A 23,350-nucleotide genomic window follows, 5' to 3' on the forward strand; every position below is an offset into this window, starting at 1 on the left:
CGAAGTTAAATGTAAGTAGCCGTATGATCAGAAAAAAAATTGATAAGAAGGCAGAAGAAGTGACTGCTACTGATGTGCCTTTTTAAGCTCGACCTAGATTTCTTTGTTCATTGAAGTGTGCTTGTTCTAAATTCTATATAATATCTAACTGGGATAAGGTATTTGACATTTCTATATTTACTAGATTTTAATTTTGCCCCCCTTGTGTTACAGAGTTTGACACCCCCTGTTGTAGAACAACATGGGGGTGAACTACCCAGATATTTATAATTGGAAACCCTATTTATGGCTTATGATTAAGCCCCGTCATAATCCCCTGTTGTGTCCTATGAGAGCCCATAACTTAACAGAGGAAGAAAAGTTGGGAGCATAAAGGCAGTATTTGTGTGTTACTGCTGTTTATTGCTCCAGAGGCGCGCGGAGGGAGGCGGTGAAGTGTTTCTGTGAGTCAGCCCCGCTGATTCTTATCTCGATCAGGAAGAATCAACACTAGTCGCTGACAACAGGTAAGTCTTTTCTGTGAGCTGACTTTTAATTTACACTTAAAAAAAGGTAAAAACAAACAAACAAACAAAAAAAGACGTTCCCGGGACTTCACTGTTCGTTGCCCACGCAGCCAGGGCGCACGTGATGATATCACTTAAATGAGAAAACACTCGATAAGTTTAATTATATCTTGGTAATGGAGTGGAGTTTTTTTTTTTTTTAAGTTGAAGAAAACGCCTTCATGAAACAACACAGAACCTGTTCCCCGGAAATAGAAACTTAACATGCGGCGCGAGCTCGCTGTGAAGTGGCGCAGCATAATTGGCGTTTGTTTTAAAACGTTTCTCTTGATCGTTCCCGTTTATTAAACGCGTCCTGTAACTGCTCTCACACGATCTGCGACCAACACAGTGCTGGCTGACGTTCTGACTCGTCGTTTTATCTGTTTTTAGCGCACAGCTGCCTCGCGCTCTGCTTAGTCATCCTGTTTGGCTGCTTCCATCAGCACCCACCATAACTTACTTTATTTATTGATTTATTCATTTAACCAACTGAAAAGATTCAGACTACATTTTACACCATCATTTGCTCCAGTTTGGAAATGCTTCATTTGAAACATCAACTAAGATTTAAACAGAGTTCCAAATTTGGTTCGGCTTAACCTTTAGACCAAAAAAAAAAAGAAAAAAAGGAAGAGACATCTGGTAGTTTTCTTTTACTTGTTTAACGTTTCCTCACAAATAAACCTCAGACTATTCAAGGCCTAACATTCCTCGAAGGAATGTGTATCACCCGCCACCATTCATGCCAAACGTTTAAGCCTAAAATGATCTTATGATGAGAAAATGAAAGCTTTGTAGCTGTGATCTGTTGGGGCTCAGAGTATGTGTTGGAGACGACTCTCGGCTACTACCTCACCAAGTTTTAGCTCAATGTCTGTAAAACTGACTGAGTTATCGCCATCTCTGTGTTGACTCATGTCTATTAGCTGTGGTGGCCATCCTGAATAGGGTTGACTCCAAAAGGGAATCAGTTGTGGATGTGCGTCTAATGATTACTTTCTGGGAGATTCGCTAAAGTCCGTCCAGTGGCTCATGAGATATTTTGCTAACTCTATAGGCAAACAAACGCACACACGTGTGTATGTGTTGCAGGTCCCAGGTGAAGGGACAGGCAGGCAGATACAAATAACCTGTTTTAACAGGAAACACGAGTGAGTCACAGGAGACGGTGTTGTCTTGCTGGTAGCTCTCCTCTGAATTTATTCCAGGTCATAATAATCAAGTCATTATACAACTATGAAAACTTATTGTGGCTATACATTCACACTTCTACTAGTTCTTCTATAGCACAACATCAGCTTATTGCTATATCCGGAATTGTAAATTAATGTACATTACAGACAGCTCTATAAAACATATGCATTCTTTACGTACCGTTTCAGAAAATCCTCCGAGCAGCTAAATGAGACCTTATAAATTCACTATAATGACAACACAAAAGAACACAAACCAAATACACCGCGGACCAATGTCACGACACGCTTAACAGAACAATATTTTTGCACGGGAGCTTGCTAACCAATTCAGATGTCCAGCACCGCGTCGAACACGGGCCTCACAAAGCTAACACGCGCGCGCTTCATGCTGACACTCACATTCGACATTTTATCATCTTTATCCCGGCATAAGATGTCCCAAACATATCTCAACAATATTAACCATTATGTTCATTATGTATCAGCTTTCCGCTTATACCTAAACTAACCTGTTTTAACAGGAAACACGAGTGAGTCACAGGAGACGGTGTTGTCTTGCTGGTAGCTCTCCTCTGAATGGAGGGGCTTTTTCTACACAGAAATATTGCACCGTCAAGCCCGTAATGTCCCACTTCTGCCATCTAGCGGCGAACTTTGTTACTGCGTGCCATTGCTCCAAAAATGTGAAAACAGAGTCAAATCCTAAACTAAAATAACAATTAAACCAAATAAATGTGACCACACTTAGTGGGGGGTCACACACTCCCCAACAAAGAAAATGACTCCCGGCATTAAAGAAAGCGTCAACCTTTCACTCTTGAACTTAAACCATCACAAATATTATATCTTGAACTTCAGTTTTACTTTTTTTCAGTTTTCATGGATGTATCAGTATGTGTCAATATGTAAAGGAATGGGCAGTGAATGGAATCATGACAGGATAAGGTAGTGATGTGTACGGTGCGTGACAGGATGTGTAATGTATCGCTGGGACAGAGGGTATACCCCATGGTGGAAATGCTGGTGTCCCACAAAGTCCAATAGTGTTCACTGACCCCTGAGGCTGGTAAGATGGCTGGCCAAGGGACACATACGTCAATGTCTTTGGGGGCCTCCTCTCTCGCGCTGATCGCCTGGCTGATTGGGACTGGGGTGAGATCGGTCGGTCATCATTGGCGTCACATATGGCTGGGCCCTCTTCCTCTCCAGTGTCCTCTTCATAGTCATCGCTTACAATTTGTGCGTCGTCATTGTCACCTGTCCATTCCAGCTCACTGGACTGATCTTCCTTCCTCATCACAGGCTCCTCTCCTGTGAGCATAGGCTGCAGCCTGGCTCCTTCTGGTGGTGTAGTTTCCTGAATCGATTTGTCTGGGGATGGAGGAATCACTGTTTGTTCCTGAGGCACATAGGGGATCATGGTGCGAGATTTGTATGCTTCAGCTGGTCTGGACACTCTTAACCAATATTGTGTTCTGGAAACACCATCTTCAGAGTCAGACGAATCACTGTGTTGGCATGGTGCTCTCTGTCCATACTTTTCTGCTTGACTCTTTCTCTTGTGCCTTTCTCTGGTTGATGTTTTGTTCTGTAGCTGTTCATGCATGCTCACAGGCAAGTCATTTACAAGGTGGAGGAGATTTCTGTGAAGGGTACGTATCTTACTGCAACCTGTTTCAGGACATACTTTGTAAATGGGGCTTTCGTTCACTCGTTCTTTGACAACATGCACTGTTTGTTCCCAATAGGACCTCAGCTTTCCTGGCCCTCCTCTTTCACCCATATTACGAACCAAGACCCTGTCACTGGGCTGCAGAACGACTCCCTTCACATGACGGTCATACTGTCTCTTGCCTCGTGCACTGGACTGCTGGCTGTTCTGAGATGCTATTCTGTAAGCCTCTCTCATCCTCATAGCCCATTTGTTTGCAAATTCTCGGGATGTTTCTGGCTTCTTTTCTGTGGTTAGACCAAAAAGCAGATCTACTGGTAGGCGAGGGTGGCGCCCAAACATCATGCCTAGTGCAGTTGTATGCATGCACAATCTGTGGTAAGTGTTCCTTCCAGTTACTCTTTTCTTCCTCTTGCAGTGTTCTCAACATCGCAGATCCATTCTGTGTGGAACAGATTTAGAAAAACACAGAATATCATCAAGATAAGGGATACAGTATTCGTCACGCAGTGTGGTGAGCATCTCCTCCATGCTGCGTTGGAATGCAGCAGGAGCATTGCAGAGGCCAAATGGTATCCGCACCCATTCGTACAGGCCCCAAGGGGATATGAAAGCTGTCATGTGGCGGGATCCTTCAGCCATGTAGCCTTGGTGGTATGCCTTTCCCTGGTCGAGAATGCTAAACCAGCTCTGACCCCCAAGGGTGTCCAAGAGGTCCTGGATGCGAGGCAGTGGGTGTCGATCAGGTACTGTTTTCTGGTTCAACAACCTGTAATTAATACACAGCCTGAGTGTTCCATCTCGTTTTCTGACACAGACTACTGGTGCTGAAAAGGGCGACCTTGACCTAACAATCCAGCCTTTGGCAAGAAGATCTTGAATGTACTGCTTAACTTCTTGGTAGAGTGGTTTGGGGATGGAAGTGTAGGACTTTTGGACAGGAACCTCATCTTTGAGATTGATGACCATTTGGAGGCTGGGTATGTCACCAATATCACCATCATTTTGAGCAAAAGCCCCTGATTCCTCCAACAGCATCTTTTTCACCTCTTCTTGTTGCTCATCTGTTAGGTGGCTGACATCCACAGGTGGATGCCACAGTGGTGCGGAAGGTGGCGCCTGATTTTGGTTGTTTCCCAGCAAGGGACTAACAGCGTTTACATAGGTGAAATTCTCACCACTTTTAGGACAATCTGTCTCTATGACTTTAACAATGGGTTCAATGCTGCCTAAGACGGTTCGCCCTGGCAAGGTCACATCCTGATTGGAGTGATTTGCGATGGGTACTTTGATGAATGGTCTGTCTGATTTGTGAGTCGCCACTAATCCTGCCCCAATACTCAAGCTCCCTAACCTCACGCTTTCAAGGACGGGCTCAAAAAGCACATATGGCTCTGAGGAGTTAATGTCTGCTGGAACTCGGCATGTAATGTAAGCTACATGGCCTGCTGCGATGATGACTTTCTTAAAGCCGATTTTCACTGTAGCATGTTCTTCGTTTGGAACCTTCTGAGTCTGAATGAAATTGACAATGGCCTCTACACTGCCATTATCAATCTCCATTGAACCAGCAAGGAGGGTAGACAGAGTGGACATAAGCTTAGGTTGACTCTCATTGTTTTTAATGAGCACCTGGATGACATTAAAACCAATTATCGGCCTATCTAACACCAGACGACTAATTAAAAATGGCACCTGAATGGATAAGTCTGGATCATTATTACCTTGCAGGTTCACCACCACTTCCATCCACCCATCATATGGAATGTCATCACCAGTGACCGCAGAAACATGGAGAGGGTCATCCAATAGTTCGCTGAGTGGTCGAACTTCTTCACCAGGTAAGTACTTTTCCTTCCAGGCACGATCGAGTAGGCTCACATTAGCTCCTGTGTCCAGTAAGGCGGTGGTAGCATAGCCAGCTATACTACACTTTAATAGAGATTTGTGGCCAATGAGTGGGGCTGTCAACTTGCATGGCCGTGCCACGTTGTTGGTCTTAATGATACGGCTTTCCTTGGATTTATGTTGTGTTGAGGTGGTGTTTTGGTTGCGTTGGGACATTTGTTCAGAACCGGTCAGAGGTTGTCCCTCTGCCTTGACCGGGTCCCGTTTCCCGGCTGCTTTGATCTCTTCAAACAACCAACAGCTCGATGGCCTTCCTCTCCACAAATGAAGCAGTGGCTGCAATCTGGATTAGCCAGTGTGACACATTTGGGACAACCATATGGCTTTTGTGCTTTTCTCAAGGATCTGGGTTGGTCAGATTGACGGTGATGAGTGGGGGGAGCATGCTGTTCCACTTGTTGGGTCTGTGTCACTAACAGTTTCAAGGTTTCCATCGCCTGAGTCAGGGCCTCAACTTGTGTACTCAGCCTCTGTATTGTATCGTCGCTATTGCTCACAGTTGTGCTAACTTGGGCTTCAACTGGTAATCTCTGGCTAGGATCAGCCTGAGCGCTGTAAGCTTGAGTTACTTTGCGTGTAATGGTGCGGCCCAACCTGCGCTTTCTCTCACTTTCCTCGGTTGTAGTCTTGATTACTTGTTGCAGCAGAGCCTCATCAGATATGGTAGGCTGGGAAAGGAGTGGCTTGAGCTCCTGCCTAACATACTCATATTTCTCCCCAAAACCCTGACATATGGTGTTTAAGAATATGCATTGTATTGTAGATGCATCATATTTGACAGCAGAGGCTGTATGTTTAACAGTGAACATTATTCTTTGTTTGAGCCCAACCATTCTATATAAGAATTGCTGTGGTGTTTCGTTTTCATGTTGTTTAGCACACATTAGGTCTTGAAAAAGTTCTGTTCCGCTCTTTTCACCCAGATGGGACTGGAGGAAGCTTTTTAGCTCTGTGACGGTGAGGTCATCTTTATTCGTCAACATATCTCTGAAGTTGCCAGGTTTGATTGCACGGAGTACCCCTCTTATGACTTCACCCTCAGTATGTCTTTCTTTGAGTCCTTCGTCAATTTGTTTGCATATGCTGTTATATGTGATGTCAGAGGTAGTGTCACTTACTTGGCCTCCATGGATCCTGAACTCTTTTCGCTGGAGATAGGCAAGATCTTGTAGAGAGACCAATCTCTCTGGCGTGTGGCGTGGAGGAAGATTAACAGGACTCTGATGATGTGGCAGGCTACTAGGCTGGGTCGTGTTAGTCCCTAAAGGGTCTCCAACCTGCTGGCGATCTAGTAGGTCAGTTCCCACAGATGTGGCCATTAAGCTTGGTGTTATGGCTGCCGTGACAGTACATTCTTGTATTTTCTTTCCCAGTTCTTCATACATCAGTTGTAGATGTTCCATATTTGGCATGGTCATGTGGGTGTGTGAGCTGGGATTATGTGATTCTGTAGTGAAATGTGGTGATGGGATGTGTACCGTAGAGGTAGATGTTTGCAAATCCTTATCTGAAATGATAGGCATTTCAACTGAATCACAGTTTTCCATCACACTCAAAACAACATCATTCAATGACAACAAATGGCCCAAGCCCTCATCCTCAGACTTGGCCAATTCCTCAGATTGCATAAATGTAAGGATATAATCTATGCAGCTTTCTTCATCAGCTGAACTCAGCTTGTCTGCCCCAGGCTGCTCTGTTCCCAATGTTCTTGCAACCTCGTAGGCTTGAGAACCAGACAGCTGGAACAGATTCTTTTTGATGCCCCAGATCAGTTCCTTGCGTGCTACTGACATGGTGTGCGCTGACGTGCGGCCCTGGATGCCACTTTGGCTCCCTTGAAGATCAAGACTTACTTCCTCTGGTCTCCTTTCCTGGACACCAAATGGCCAGCCCCTTAGCTGCAGTCACGTCACCTTGCTTCTGTGGTCACACACTGGATGGCACCTCCCTACAACAGCAAGTAGTTGTTCTGGTCCCGGTGTTCATGTATCACTGGATCAGCAGCCGGTACGTCTAAAGCAGTGGCGCCGATCCCGGACGAGCCCCCATGAATCTGTTGCAGGTCCCAGGTGAAGGGACAGGCAGGCAGATACAAATAACCTGTTTTAACAGGAAACACGAGTGAGTCACAGGAGACGGTGTTGTCTTGCTGGTAGCTCTCCTCTGAATTTATTCCAGGTCATAATAATCAAGTCATTATACAACTATGAAAACTTATTGTGGCTATACATTCACACTTCTACTAGTTCCTCTATAGCACAACATCAGCTTATTGCTATATCCGGAATTGTAAATTAATGTACATTACAGACAGCTCTATAAAACATATGCATTCTTTACGTACCGTTTCAGAAAATCCTCCGAGCAGCTAAATGAGACCTTATAAATTCACTATAATGACAACACAAAAGAACACAAACCAAATACACCGCGGACCAATGTCACGACACGCTTAACAGAACAATATTTTTGCACGGGAGCTTGCTAACCAATTCAGATGTCCAGCACCGCGTCGAACACGGGCCTCACAAAGCTAACACGCGCGCGCTTCATGCTGACACTCACATTCGACATTTTATCATCTTTATCCCGGCATAAGATGTCCCAAACATATCTCAACAATATTAACCATTATGTTCATTATGTATCAGCTTTCCGCTTATACCTAAACTAACCTGTTTTAACAGGAAACACGAGTGAGTCACAGGAGACGGTGTTGTCTTGCTGGTAGCTCTCCTCTGAATGGAGGGGCTTTTTCTACACAGAAATATTGCACCGTCAAGCCCGTAATGTCCCACTTCTGCCATCTAGCGGCGAACTTTGTTACTGCGTGCCATTGCTCCAAAAATGTGAAAACAGAGTCAAATCCTAAACTAAAATAACAATTAAACCAAATAAATGTGACCACACTTAGTGGGGGGTCACACACTCCCCAACAAAGAAAATGACTCCCGGCATTAAAGAAAGCGTCAACCTTTCACTCTTGAACTTAAACCATCACAAATATTATATCTTGAACTTCAGTTTTACTTTTTTTCAGTTTTCATGGATGTATCAGTATGTGTCAATATGTAAAGGAATGGGCAGTGAATGGAATCATGACAGGATAAGGTAGTGATGTGTACGGTGCGTGACAGGATGTGTAATGTATCGCTGGGACAGAGGGTATACCCCATGGTGGAAATGCTGGTGTCCCACAAAGTCCAATAGTGTTCACTGACCCCTGAGGCTGGTAAGATGGCTGGCCAAGGGACACATACGTCAATGTCTTTGGGGGCCTCCTCTCTCGCGCTGATCGCCTGGCTGATTGGGACTGGGGTGAGATCGGTCGGTCATCATTGGCGTCACATATGGCTGGGCCCTCTTCCTCTCCAGTGTCCTCTTCATAGTCATCGCTTACAATTTGTGCGTCGTCATTGTCACCTGTCCATTCCAGCTCACTGGACTGATCTTCCTTCCTCATCACAGGCTCCTCTCCTGTGAGCATAGGCTGCAGCCTGGCTCCTTCTGGTGGTGTAGTTTCCTGAATCGATTTGTCTGGGGATGGAGGAATCACTGTTTGTTCCTGAGGCACATAGGGGATCATGGTGCGAGATTTGTATGCTTCAGCTGGTCTGGACACTCTTAACCAATATTGTGTTCTGGAAACACCATCTTCAGAGTCAGACGAATCACTGTGTTGGCATGGTGCTCTCTGTCCATACTTTTCTGCTTGACTCTTTCTCTTGTGCCTTTCTCTGGTTGATGTTTTGTTCTGTAGCTGTTCATGCATGCTCACAGGCAAGTCATTTACAAGGTGGAGGAGATTTCTGTGAAGGGTACGTATCTTACTGCAACCTGTTTCAGGACATACTTTGTAAATGGGGCTTTCGTTCACTCGTTCTTTGACAACATGCACTGTTTGTTCCCAATAGGACCTCAGCTTTCCTGGCCCTCCTCTTTCACCCATATTACGAACCAAGACCCTGTCACTGGGCTGCAGAACGACTCCCTTCACATGACGGTCATACTGTCTCTTGCCTCGTGCACTGGACTGCTGGCTGTTCTGAGATGCTATTCTGTAAGCCTCTCTCATCCTCATAGCCCATTTGTTTGCAAATTCTCGGGATGTTTCTGGCTTCTTTTCTGTGGTTAGACCAAAAAGCAGATCTACTGGTAGGCGAGGGTGGCGCCCAAACATCATGCCTAGTGCAGTTGTATGCATGCACAATCTGTGGTAAGTGTTCCTTCCAGTTACTCTTTTCTTCCTCTTGCAGTGTTCTCAACATCGCAGATCCATTCTGTGTGGAACAGATTTAGAAAAACACAGAATATCATCAAGATAAGGGATACAGTATTCGTCACGCAGTGTGGTGAGCATCTCCTCCATGCTGCGTTGGAATGCAGCAGGAGCATTGCAGAGGCCAAATGGTATCCGCACCCATTCGTACAGGCCCCAAGGGGATATGAAAGCTGTCATGTGGCGGGATCCTTCAGCCATGTAGCCTTGGTGGTATGCCTTTCCCTGGTCGAGAATGCTAAACCAGCTCTGACCCCCAAGGGTGTCCAAGAGGTCCTGGATGCGAGGCAGTGGGTGTCGATCAGGTACTGTTTTCTGGTTCAACAACCTGTAATTAATACACAGCCTGAGTGTTCCATCTCGTTTTCTGACACAGACTACTGGTGCTGAAAAGGGCGACCTTGACCTAACAATCCAGCCTTTGGCAAGAAGATCTTGAATGTACTGCTTAACTTCTTGGTAGAGTGGTTTGGGGATGGAAGTGTAGGACTTTTGGACAGGAACCTCATCTTTGAGATTGATGACCATTTGGAGGCTGGGTATGTCACCAATATCACCATCATTTTGAGCAAAAGCCCCTGATTCCTCCAACAGCATCTTTTTCACCTCTTCTTGTTGCTCATCTGTTAGGTGGCTGACATCCACAGGTGGATGCCACAGTGGTGCGGAAGGTGGCGCCTGATTTTGGTTGTTTCCCAGCAAGGGACTAACAGCGTTTACATAGGTGAAATTCTCACCACTTTTAGGACAATCTGTCTCTATGACTTTAACAATGGGTTCAATGCTGCCTAAGACGGTTCGCCCTGGCAAGGTCACATCCTGATTGGAGTGATTTGCGATGGGTACTTTGATGAATGGTCTGTCTGATTTGTGAGTCGCCACTAATCCTGCCCCAATACTCAAGCTCCCTAACCTCACGCTTTCAAGGACGGGCTCAAAAAGCACATATGGCTCTGAGGAGTTAATGTCTGCTGGAACTCGGCATGTAATGTAAGCTACATGGCCTGCTGCGATGATGACTTTCTTAAAGCCGATTTTCACTGTAGCATGTTCTTCGTTTGGAACCTTCTGAGTCTGAATGAAATTGACAATGGCCTCTACACTGCCATTATCAATCTCCATTGAACCAGCAAGGAGGGTAGACAGAGTGGACATAAGCTTAGGTTGACTCTCATTGTTTTTAATGAGCACCTGGATGACATTAAAACCAATTATCGGCCTATCTAACACCAGACGACTAATTAAAAATGGCACCTGAATGGATAAGTCTGGATCATTATTACCTTGCAGGTTCACCACCACTTCCATCCACCCATCATATGGAATGTCATCACCAGTGACCGCAGAAACATGGAGAGGGTCATCCAATAGTTCGCTGAGTGGTCGAACTTCTTCACCAGGTAAGTACTTTTCCTTCCAGGCACGATCGAGTAGGCTCACATTAGCTCCTGTGTCCAGTAAGGCGGTGGTAGCATAGCCAGCTATACTACACTTTAATAGAGATTTGTGGCCAATGAGTGGGGCTGTCAACTTGCATGGCCGTGCCACGTTGTTGGTCTTAATGATACGGCTTTCCTTGGATTTATGTTGTGTTGAGGTGGTGTTTTGGTTGCGTTGGGACATTTGTTCAGAACCGGTCAGAGGTTGTCCCTCTGCCTTGACCGGGTCCCGTTTCCCGGCTGCTTTGATCTCTTCAAACAACCAACAGCTCGATGGCCTTCCTCTCCACAAATGAAGCAGTGGCTGCAATCTGGATTAGCCAGTGTGACACATTTGGGACAACCATATGGCTTTTGTGCTTTTCTCAAGGATCTGGGTTGGTCAGATTGACGGTGATGAGTGGGGGGAGCATGCTGTTCCACTTGTTGGGTCTGTGTCACTAACAGTTTCAAGGTTTCCATCGCCTGAGTCAGGGCCTCAACTTGTGTACTCAGCCTCTGTATTGTATCGTCGCTATTGCTCACAGTTGTGCTAACTTGGGCTTCAACTGGTAATCTCTGGCTAGGATCAGCCTGAGCGCTGTAAGCTTGAGTTACTTTGCGTGTAATGGTGCGGCCCAACCTGCGCTTTCTCTCACTTTCCTCGGTTGTAGTCTTGATTACTTGTTGCAGCAGAGCCTCATCAGATATGGTAGGCTGGGAAAGGAGTGGCTTGAGCTCCTGCCTAACATACTCATATTTCTCCCCAAAACCCTGACATATGGTGTTTAAGAATATGCATTGTATTGTAGATGCATCATATTTGACAGCAGAGGCTGTATGTTTAACAGTGAACATTATTCTTTGTTTGAGCCCAACCATTCTATATAAGAATTGCTGTGGTGTTTCGTTTTCATGTTGTTTAGCACACATTAGGTCTTGAAAAAGTTCTGTTCCGCTCTTTTCACCCAGATGGGACTGGAGGAAGCTTTTTAGCTCTGTGACGGTGAGGTCATCTTTATTCGTCAACATATCTCTGAAGTTGCCAGGTTTGATTGCACGGAGTACCCCTCTTATGACTTCACCCTCAGTATGTCTTTCTTTGAGTCCTTCGTCAATTTGTTTGCATATGCTGTTATATGTGATGTCAGAGGTAGTGTCACTTACTTGGCCTCCATGGATCCTGAACTCTTTTCGCTGGAGATAGGCAAGATCTTGTAGAGAGACCAATCTCTCTGGCGTGTGGCGTGGAGGAAGATTAACAGGACTCTGATGATGTGGCAGGCTACTAGGCTGGGTCGTGTTAGTCCCTAAAGGGTCTCCAACCTGCTGGCGATCTAGTAGGTCAGTTCCCACAGATGTGGCCATTAAGCTTGGTGTTATGGCTGCCGTGACAGTACATTCTTGTATTTTCTTTCCCAGTTCTTCATACATCAGTTGTAGATGTTCCATATTTGGCATGGTCATGTGGGTGTGTGAGCTGGGATTATGTGATTCTGTAGTGAAATGTGGTGATGGGATGTGTACCGTAGAGGTAGATGTTTGCAAATCCTTATCTGAAATGATAGGCATTTCAACTGAATCACAGTTTTCCATCACACTCAAAACAACATCATTCAATGACAACAAATGGCCCAAGCCCTCATCCTCAGACTTGGCCAATTCCTCAGATTGCATAAATGTAAGGATATAATCTATGCAGCTTTCTTCATCAGCTGAACTCAGCTTGTCTGCCCCAGGCTGCTCTGTTCCCAATGTTCTTGCAACCTCGTAGGCTTGAGAACCAGACAGCTGGAACAGATTCTTTTTGATGCCCCAGATCAGTTCCTTGCGTGCTACTGACATGGTGTGCGCTGACGTGCGGCCCTGGATGCCACTTTGGCTCCCTTGAAGATCAAGACTTACTTCCTCTGGTCTCCTTTCCTGGACACCAAATGGCCAGCCCCTTAGCTGCAGTCACGTCACCTTGCTTCTGTGGTCACACACTGGATGGCACCTCCCTACAACAGCAAGTAGTTGTTCTGGTCCCGGTGTTCATGTATCACTGGATCAGCAGCCGGTACGTCTAAAGCAGTGGCGCCGATCCCGGACGAGCCCCCATGAATCTGTTGCAGGTCCCAGGTGAAGGGACAGGCAGGCAGATACAAATAACCTGTTTTAACAGGAAACACGAGTGAGTCACAGGAGACGGTGTTGTCTTGCTGGTAGCTCTCCTCTGAATGGAGGGGCTTTTTCTACACAGAAATATTGCACCGTCAAGCCCGTAATGTCCCACTTCTGCCATCTAGCGGCGAACTTTGTTACTGCGTGCCATTGCTCCAAAAATGTGAAAACAGAGTCAAATCCTAAACTAAAATAACAATTAAACCAAATAAATGTGACCACACTTAGTGGGGGGGTCACATATGCACAGAAACACTTTGCCTTCGGTGGCAGGTGATAATAAAAACACACCTTTTTTTCCCTCAGTCCATGCCAATGCATGAGATTAAGTTTGTGTCGCGTGTTTTCACAGGTTCCTCCCCCATCATGTCTGCGTCTGAGGACGGAGCAAACGTTTCCACGAAGGTTCCTTCTGAAGCCTTGGCTTTGGAGCTCACGTGCCCCATATGCTTGCAGCTGTTCTCTGAGCCTGCGTCTCTGCCCTGCGGCCACATCTACTGCTTCGGCTGCCTCCAGACCCTGGGAGAGGGCCTCGACCAGCACAGCTGCCCGGAATGTCAGGCCGAGTACCAGGGAGCCGCGGATCTCGTGAGGAGCTCTAAAATGCACAGCATCATGGAGACCTACAAAGCCACCGCCGGGAAAGCCTCCTCCTCCACCGATGACCCCTCAGATGTCTGCTGCAGAAGGCTCGAGGATAGGTCTGTGGTAGACAGTTCAGACACAATACGTCCCCGTGGCAGAACGGCAGCAGGAGAGAGCCGAGAGGATGGAGCAGGACACAAGGCGAGCGAGAGCTTCCAGACCCGATCTGGCTCTGTCGAGCACTTGCTTGGTTTGGGTCAAGCGAAAGGCAGCAGGGAGAAACTAGAAATGACTGAACCCAAGTTGAAACTAGCATCTCAAGTCGAAGAGCTGAACTCCAAGTTGGAGTTGGCGGAAAGCGTCCTGAGGAAAGAGAAGCAACGGGAACGTGGTGTGAGCCTCGCCAACTCTGAGCTGAGAGAAAAGGCGTCCAGGCTTCTGGCGCAGATGAAGGACTTGGCGCAGAGCTACACGGAGCAGGTGTCGCAGACGATTGAGGAGGAGCTCGGTCCAGGTGAAGCTGAGATACACCGCCGAGTCAGCCAAGCCTCTGAGCTGGTGAAGCAGCTGAGGCAGGCTGCCCTCAGGTCGGAGTCTCTGCTGGCTGAGGAAGACGAGGCAGCGTTCAGCGCCGAGCTTCGGAGGCTGCAGCCCAACGTTGTGGGTTTGCTGGCAGGACCACCGGCAGACGACGTCGTGGACCCGGTCGAATCAAACGTCAACCCCGCGCGAGCTTGCGCTAAGCTGGAGAACGCAAACAGCGAGCTGAGGGAGCGACTCAGAGAGATCCAGCGCTCGCTCCGGAACACCCTCAACCCATCAGAGGTGACTTTCGACCCGGAAACCGCCCACCCGAACCTCCTCCTCTCCGAGGACCTGAAGACGGCGACTTTCAGCGCCGCAAAGCAGCCCTACCCGTCCTCCCCACGGAGGTTCACCAGCTTCTTCCAGGTCCTCAGCTCGCAGAGCTTCTCGGAAGGCGACCACCGCTGGGAGGTGGAGCTCGAGGGCTCTCCGTGGATCATCGGCGTCTGCCACAGCAGGGAGTTGGCACGGAGCGGGCTGCCGTCCGCCTTGGAAAGCAGCCAGAGCTCCTGGTGCCTGATGTGGTTCAACAACCTGCTGACTGCTTTCGACCAGAGCCGCAGCGTGCCGCTGAAGAAGACCACGATGTCACGCAGGCTCGAGATCAAGCTCAGCTTCAAGACCCAGAGCCTGAGCTTCTCCAACATCAGCCCCACCAGTGGAAAAACGCACATCTATACGTTCAGCAACAGGCTGGACGGACCAGTGCACGTTGCCTACAGGATGATGTCCGGGCACCCCAAAGCCCGGGTCACGATTTACTCATAATCACAGCGTTTCAACAGGTGTGCAGAGAAGGACAAAGACTTATTGAATTCAAAATACGAAAGCAGATTTCATTTGTGCAAATAGATGTATTTTGCCTTGTTCAATAGGATCCGGATCGTGAGCCAGATCACCTCCAGAATTTAATCACTTGGGGTTTTTTTGTTTTTGTTTCATTTTGTGACAACCTCAACTTTTCCTAAAAACATAATCAAAATCTGTTTGTGAGTTTTTAGATAATCTTGCTAACAGACAGACAACATAACCACCTTGGAGCACGTAATTATTGCAATAATGTAAAGATAAAGGTGTGACTGAATTACTTGTTTCAGTGTTTACAAACTAAATGTTTACAATGATGTATCTACACAGTAGTTTTAATAAAATACCACATTTATTTTCTTCACAGTTCAAATAAAGTTGTGTTATTTTGTTTCCTTTGCTTCTTTTTGACAAACACTACGCTCATTTCAAGTTGTTGAATTAATTTATGTGTTTACCTTTTCTTTATACACAATGATCCATAATATATTAAAAAAAATACAGTACATATAAAAAATTGCTTGATAGTTGGTGAAAGCCTCACTTTGATATACAATGCCCAACTCTGAGTGTCCTTAAATCTGCTTTCTCTGGACTCATTTATAGGTTTATTTATAAATTAACATATTTCCATGTACATGCTTGTTATTTTTTATTTTAATATTTTATTTTGGTCATATTTTATGGCTGGAGTAGCTTGTCAACAAATAAGAAATTTCTCCTTGGGGATCAGTAAAGTATATATTAATTTATTAAATCATTTAACATCAGTATGATGAAACCAGATTCTTTTTTTGCTGTGTAAAATGTACAAATTTAGAGGTTTGACTGTGTTTACAGGTAGAAAGTTCTTTTGTGTTTTTTGTTTTCACAGTTTAAATTGTTTCGGGAATTTTTCTATCTTAGGTTTATGATATGTGTGCTCTGTTGATCTCAATCATTACTGATTCCTCCTTCATCAACGCAAGGAACAATTCTCTCCAGATTGTTACCCACTACAGTACTGTGTACATTTTTAATTCTTTGTTTTTTTCTTTCTGTACAGTGCACAAAAGCTTTGTTATTGTCTGAATTTTTATTTGCCGCAAGACATACTATGAAAAAATAAAGAAAATACTAAGAATAAAAGTAACTAACAGTCCCATTGCTTCATTAGGGTAATTTAAATGAAATTAAAATTTTTAATGCGGATCAAAAATGTAACTCAAACAAAACATTTGAAAAGTACACAAGAATCTCGCAAGACTACGGTCTGGGAACAGAATCTCACGTTTCAAACATAATCTCGCGAGAATTGGCTTGCTCAGTGAGAGTGGATCAGCCTCTTTATGCGTAACCGGCGCATAAATCGGCTGAGTTTGACTGTTCAAGGGATGATCGTGTCATTGATGGTTGAGGGAAAACAATTGTTTACAAATAAGTAAAAACGTTAGAATTTACTAACTGATTAAATATATTCAGCACATTCACTCTTCATTCAGTCGTTTCATACTATAAAGGTGCTTGGCAACGAAACGACACCGAAGAGGTGGGCGGGTCACCGCCGCCTAGCTGCCTCGGCGAATAAAAGGTGCGGACCCGCTGTCAGATTGTCAGGTGACCACACGGGAAATTTGGTCAACGAAAGTACCCAGCAGACGCAGCTATGTCTCTGTCGAGCGTTCAAAGTCTTGTTCGATTAAAACGTGTACAGCAACGCGTTTAGGTCGCGCTGGAGTCATATCACCGATTAGGACATCCTGATACGGCTTTATAGTTGAAATCGAGTCTTCTGAAGCGGTAAGAGCTCAATGTTTACTATTTGAAGCTGTTGTGTCAGCGTCGGAAAAGCGCCTCTCTGTTTTTCGCGTTTGTTTTGATGGTGACGCTGGTCACTCGGCTTTTCAGCGGTGCTACATGTTGTTGAGTTACAAAAACCTATTTCGCCAACAGTATCTTGGCATATGCCGTGTTTACCGTTGAAGAAAATGAAAATAATAATAATAAAAATAATCTGTTTTCACAAACGACACATCTTCCGACGGGTGCTAGCAAAGCTACATTACAGCTAACGACTGAAAATCCCCTTTTAACAGAAAGTACTGTGATAATACCTTTAGCATGAGTGTTTGCTTAGATGAACTTCACATTATCGACGTGAGGAAGCCTTGGTAAACGCAGTATGGTGTTTTAGTTCAACCTTTTCAGGGCGTTTTGTTATTTTAAACAACAACTTTTTAGTGTAGTTTTAATAGTTCAACCGCAAGCCTTGTTACATAATGTCCTGTTCGGGTAAATCTGTTCAGGTGCAGACTTCTAAAAGAATGAGATCTCTGTTCCTGAAGTGTCTGTGTTGTTATGAGTTTAATATGGTTTGCATTAACATGTAGACTGATGTTACATGTGTGCAGCTGAACATCTCCTCTTTTCACAGTCCACCTCCCAGCCTGGTGATCTCCTTTTGTTTGGAGTCTACAAGAAGATAAATTTCTTTTTTTCCATCTAACAGATTTTCTTTATCTCCCAGGCATTGACACCATGCTAGCCACAGTGACCGCTGTGGTTAGATTCACTCAGTACAATGACACTACTACACCTTCGTCCTTGGAGAACACATCAGCGTTCCCAACCTGGCAACCTGATTCTCAGACCAACATCAGCAAGCCTCACAAATGTCTGCAGTTTCTGTATGAGGACGCTGGAACCTCCAGGTAATCTTTAGCTCTCGGTTAACGTTCGTAACACTCCAAGCATTGTGTGAAAGCACGAACAAAACGACATAGAGACTTGGGCTTGCCTTTTAGAAAGTACATTATTATTTCTTTCTTGTTTTTTCTCTCAGGGTGCGCTTCTGGGACATTTTACTTCTGGTGCCAAACGTAGCCTTCTTCATGTTCCTGATGTGTAAGCTGCCCTCGGCCCGGGCAAAGATTCGACTCACTTCCAGCCCCATTTTTGTCACCTTCTACTTGCTGGTAGGACACAAACTGGAAACATAACTTATGTTCAGTGCTGCTATTGTGGTTGATACATATCGCATTAGGTCTAATAATCTAGCTAAAGTTTTTTTCCGATGTTCTTCCTAGATTAATTTCCCAGCATTTTAAAGCATTACTTTTCCCTAAAAGCTGTAGGCACGGTGCTGCTGGAGCTGTATTTTAGTTTAATTTTTCTCTATCAGCGAAGATAAATGACCTTGTGCGACACTTTGCAGCTCTGCTGTATCGTCTGTCCCAAGTCATTGCCAGTGTTTTATTTATTTATTTTTTTAATTTTATGGCTCTTTATGTGCATTAATGTAACAACCATCACTACTGACAATAGGAGCTAATCTACAGTGGGAAGATATCGGCTGTTAACAGCTTTACTTTGGCCTACATGTGCTCCAGGAGATAAACCACAGAAAACAGTTGAATATGTATTTTATGGTTTGGTTTTTTTTTTTTTTTCTTAGGTTTTTGTTGTCGCAGGAGTTGGAATCGCCCGAGCGATTGTGTCCATGACCGTCAGCGCGTCCAGTGCGGCGACCATCGTAGACAAAGTAAGACCGTGACGGGTTCATCTAACCAACCTGGGTTTTCACTGTGACAGTGCACATTGTTAAAATTCACTCTGACAGATTAAAAAAAACATCTTTTAACTTTTTTGTTTTTGTAATGTTTTCAGTTAAAGCTGCATTAAAGATGCAGCATTTTGTCATTCTGAATTAGCAGGAAGCACATCCTGTCCGAGACGCCTTTTTTTTTTTTTTTTAATTAAAAACCCAGAGGGGCTGATATGAGCAGCTTTCTGAGGGTTTGAGCTTTGAGCTTTCATCTTTCAAATAAAAAGGCCTAGCTTGCATTCCACGCATACCAGACAGATTCCTACGGCGTTTCCAGTGATGGGTCGACTGTTGTCGTAACACACCGTCATACCTGCAGTGCTGGGGGAAAAAGGAAACAAAACTTGTTACGGATCTTTTTGACTGCGTTGTATGCCGGAGCCCAGTGGAGCTCCTTGGCTCCAGCGGTTTCTCATGATGTTTGTTGTTTCTTTAGGTGCTGTGGGAAATCACCCGCTTCTTCTTGCTAGCTATCGAGCTCAGTGTTATCATCCTGGGACTGGCCTTTGGTTAGTTTGCTGGTTTTTGTTTCAGTTCTTCTTTACTGTGAATATGAACCAATGTAGAGCTTGTCTTTGCTCGCTTCACTGATCTATTTAAGAGCACAGTTTGCTCTCTCTTCTTTTTTTTTTTTTTTTTTTCCATCTGGTTGCATAGCTGTGAAAACAAGTAAGGTCTCCTGTTCTTTATTCAATATTTAGGTCACTTAGAGAGCAAGTCCAGCATAAAGCGTGTGCTGGCTATAACTGCTGTGCTGGCTCTGGGATACTCCATCACGCAGGTAATTGCAGACAATACCTCCATTAATCGTCATGTTATCACTTCTCGTAGCATTTTCATTGTAGATTTTTGTATGTTGTTTGCATGAAGTTGAAATAAATGATCTATCGTCGCAGGGTACATTGGAGATACTGTACCCAGACAGTCACCTGTCCGCTGAGGACTTCAACATCTATGGTCACGGAGGACGGCATTTCTGGTTGGCCAGCTCCTGCTTTTTTTTCGTGGTCGGTAACCTGCAGCTCTGCAGCAACACAAGGGGGAAAAAAAAAAAAAAAAAAAAAAAAAAACTCAACTGTACTCATTTTTGATAACCGATGATATTGTCCTTTCATCTAGGTGTACTCGACGATTGTTATCCTGCCTAAAACTCCGGTGAGGGAGAGGATATCTCTGCCGTGTAAGTTTTAGATTTCATGGCACCAAAGGAAAACGTACATATGGACACAAAACTGTACAATCTGAGACAATCATTGAGTGTTATTTTAAGGTCTTAAGAGTCAGGATTTTCTATTAACTAATACTGCAAAACGCATTTATTTATTTTTATCTGTTTGAAATGTTTGGAAAGAGTTTCCTCCTATTGTCCCAGTAATCACTCTGAATATTCTCAAGGACATTACAGTTTACTGTACCATTGACCATATCATTTATTATAAATGAAAACATTTCTCGTGAGTCGTGAGTCTTTGTTTTGCTTTCTGTTTCCAGCTAAGAGGAGTTTCTATGTGTACGCCGCCATCCTGTCTTTACTGAACTTTGTTCAGGGTTTGGGCAGTGCTCTGCTGTGTGCTGGGATCATAGAAGGACTCTGGTCAGTAGGATTTTTATCTGGAACCATAAACTCTCACTGCAAAAGTTGGGATGTAACCATTTCTGCATGTTTCGGTGTTAACCAAACTTTTAGATTTAAAGGGTCTGACTCAGTGATGCTTTTACAGATTTTTAGAAACAAAAAGGGACCAGGTTTTGGAACCTAATTTCAACGTGATTTTTAATTTTAATAAAAAAATTTTTTTGTTTTAAACAAAAGCTCTCCAAATTGTGTTCTATCCACGTAAACATGACCTTTTTTTAGCCTGTGAGGAAACTAAAAATGAGAATGATTAAAGTGTTCACATCTTTGGTTTTTATTTCAACTGACCTTTTCCTGTATGTGCACTGATATGTTTTTAATGGTTGTTTGTGCATATTTAAAATTATGATCCAATGCTCAGTTCAAATCATAAATTTGGTTGGAGTTTAGAGTAACTGATCCAAATGAGCAGTCAACTCAGTATGTCCTTTTGTTTTATCTTATAATCGTTTTTGTGTCCTGCAGCTTGTTCTAAAACTGTTTGCTCTTTGTTTTCTCTGAACCAGCTGCGTGGACGTCACCACCTTCCTGTACTTTTCTGCCTTTGCTCCACTCATTTATGTGACATTCCTCAAGGGCTTCTTTGGGTATGTTGTCATTCTGAGTATATGGAATTGCTTAAAAGCTATTAAAAAGACAGCTAGTTCATTATGTTCACATATCGTTATGAATGTATTCATTTGTAAGAACTCTGCAGAAGCTTTGGGGATGTTTAGCAGTTAAACTTGTAGCTGCTCACTTTGTTTCTTTGGGTGACTTTTTTGTTATTTCTTGCAGTTCAGAGCCCAAGATCCTGTTCTCCTATAAGTCTCAGGTGGACGAGCCAGACGAAAGCGACGTCCACCTTCCTCCAACGATCGCGGCAGCTCTTGGCCGCAGGGACCTGGCCGACCAGGGCCTTTACTACTCTTCCACCCAGATCGATGGCTCTGGTCCCGGCAGCTCCCGTATGGTCGGAGCATACCTGGATGACGTTGCATCGGGACCCTACGGGTCCAACAGCGTCAGCAGCGTTGAGGCTGACCGCTGGAGGCCTGTCAATGTGTGAGGGGAACGCATAAAACAAGAATTCATCTGGACTTTAAATGAGCAGATGCGGTGTGTTTGGCAGGATGTTGATCATAGAGGTTGACCACAAAAAACATGGCCGATCCAGCTGGTTGGACACAGTGGAAGTGTAATCTTGGTCTTTTCGTTGACGCCAGAAAAAGCTAACAAATGGACACTTAGGTTTGGAAAGGTCCGTTCTTATTTCAGATGGGACTTGGTTTAGTAAGCGCTAATACTGGTGCCATAGTGTGCTGCTGCCGACGCTCCGCACTAGGAGTGCTCCCCTCTTTGTGACCCCGACAGTATCTATTGATCCTTGTTTCTGCACACTCTTAGATGGGAACACTTTCCACTTTGGCTCAGCACATTTTTCTGTAACTTCAGCTCTAAAAAAATCAGCCGCTCAGTCTTCAGAAATGGTATTTTAAACACTTGAATCTGTTTAATCAGTTTAATATTTTTGATTCAGAACTTTGATACATTCCCCCTCTTGTTAAGTAACTATTTTTTTGTTTGTTTGTTTGATAAACTGCCTTGTTATGGATTTGCGTCTGAGCTAGTTAATCATCCATGTTGAGTTGTTATCTGAAATGGTTGCCATCTCTGAACGAAGTGTTAAATGTGTCACCGCACCAGTATCTTCTAAATACAAACATTGTATTAAAAGATCAGAAGGCGACAGATTAACAGATCCTAAATGTACGGAGCTGCATCTCACCAAGAAACTGCTTTTTTTTCTATTTATATTTTGTTTCTTTCAAACAATGACCTATTTTTTAAATTTTTTTAAATCCAAGATGAATCATTCCTGCCCGCAATCACGTCTGGTAACTTCAGATTCTGTAAGGAAGTAACTGTGTGTGTGGCTTAAACGGTGAATGCAGAAACCTCTCAATGCATTCCACTTCAAACATGCTTTCATGTTTTTATTTTATCTTTTTTTTTAATAGCAGCACATCTTCAGTCTTTTCCTCTCAACAACAGTTTACTGGTGCGGTTTTTATTTTCCTTCTTATGATTACAAGGGCTGAAACGAGACCAGAAATAATAATAATAATATTAGTCATCTTTTTTGTTTTAAATTGTATTTAAAATATTGTTTTTACAGTTTCTTAATATATTTAGAAATTATGACTTCCTTTTGAGCAGAAAAAGAAAGTCTGAGAGACCAATTCAAACATGGGTCCAGATGCTCATGGGGAATTTTAATTTGTCAAGGGATCAAAGTAAAGGAGAAAAAGAAATCAAATTAATTTGGAGCTTTAAACTTTCACTTCTCATTTATCTCATAAAGTCAATAGTTATGAAAGCTGTTTTACATTGACATTTTCCTGCCAGTGAACTTTAATCCAATCACCCTAACTCTGGGTTAGGGTGTTCAGTGTTATTGACTTGCATATTTAATCCTGAAGGTTTAATGGGTTGTAGTGAACTGTATGCAGAAAATTGGGTTCACATTTTACATTTAATTACAAAGGCACAACAAGGTAACAGAATACGTTTCCAAACAGTTATAGCATCTGTCCGACTCTCTTGTATGCAGTTTTGAGTGCTGATGGGACAACGCAGAGTTCTTGTTTTCTGACTTCTCAAGTAGCGTCGCTGTGGATTTTCTTTCTCTTCGTGAGCAAAATCTTTCACGATGAAAGTTATTTTTTTTTTTTGCAAATGGTGTTCAAATGATAGTGTGTTGAATTCCACGGGCTACAAAATAAACTCTGGACTCTTTGAATCCTCTCTGTTTGATTTTGACCCATTTGTTTTTGTAAGAAATGGATCAGGTTCAAGCTTTGGATAGGACGCCGCTCCCTGGTTTCCTGTGATAATTACAGGTCACTTCTTATAACCTCGGGTTATGTAATTTTAGCCCCCATTCAGTGTTTGGATTAAACAAAAAAGAAAAAAAAGTAATCTCTT

At 44.0% G+C, this 23,350-nt stretch overlaps 2 protein-coding genes across 5 annotated transcripts; both read left to right on the plus strand.

The window, feature by feature from the left end:
- Positions 1–349: 349 nt before the first annotated feature.
- trim107 (tripartite motif containing 107) lies at positions 350–16,305 on the plus strand. Of its 4 annotated transcripts, XM_037975454.1 has the most exons (4): positions 9,963–10,145; positions 10,237–10,330; positions 10,897–11,006; positions 13,540–16,305. In XM_037975454.1, exons 3-4 carry the CDS (start codon positions 10,931–10,933, stop codon positions 15,123–15,125), a joined length of 1,662 nt encoding a protein of 553 aa, XP_037831382.1. In that variant the 5' UTR covers positions 9,963–10,145; positions 10,237–10,330; positions 10,897–10,930; the 3' UTR covers positions 15,126–16,305. The 4 variants fall into 4 exon arrangements, with proteins under 4 accessions (XP_017278247.1, XP_037831382.1, XP_024863126.1 ...); XM_025007358.2 differs by having other exon boundaries at positions 9,963–10,330; XM_037975453.1 differs by having other exon boundaries at positions 10,237–11,006.
- A 462-nt stretch (positions 16,306–16,767) lies between these two features.
- On the plus strand, positions 16,768–23,170 carry tpra1 (transmembrane protein, adipocyte asscociated 1). The gene is made up of 11 exons (XM_017422759.3): positions 16,768–16,943; positions 17,671–17,854; positions 17,986–18,118; positions 18,598–18,684; positions 19,184–19,256; positions 19,449–19,528; positions 19,644–19,754; positions 19,867–19,927; positions 20,239–20,341; positions 20,890–20,970; positions 21,161–23,170. Exons 2-11 carry the CDS (start codon positions 17,682–17,684, stop codon positions 21,429–21,431), a joined length of 1,173 nt encoding a protein of 390 aa, XP_017278248.1. The 5' UTR covers positions 16,768–16,943; positions 17,671–17,681; the 3' UTR covers positions 21,432–23,170.
- Positions 23,171–23,350: the final 180 nt, after the last annotated feature.

Source organism: Kryptolebias marmoratus, linkage group LG4 (assembly GCF_001649575.2).
Source record: "Kryptolebias marmoratus isolate JLee-2015 linkage group LG4, ASM164957v2, whole genome shotgun sequence".
NCBI classification, from domain to species: Eukaryota; Metazoa; Chordata; class Actinopteri; order Cyprinodontiformes; family Rivulidae; genus Kryptolebias; species Kryptolebias marmoratus.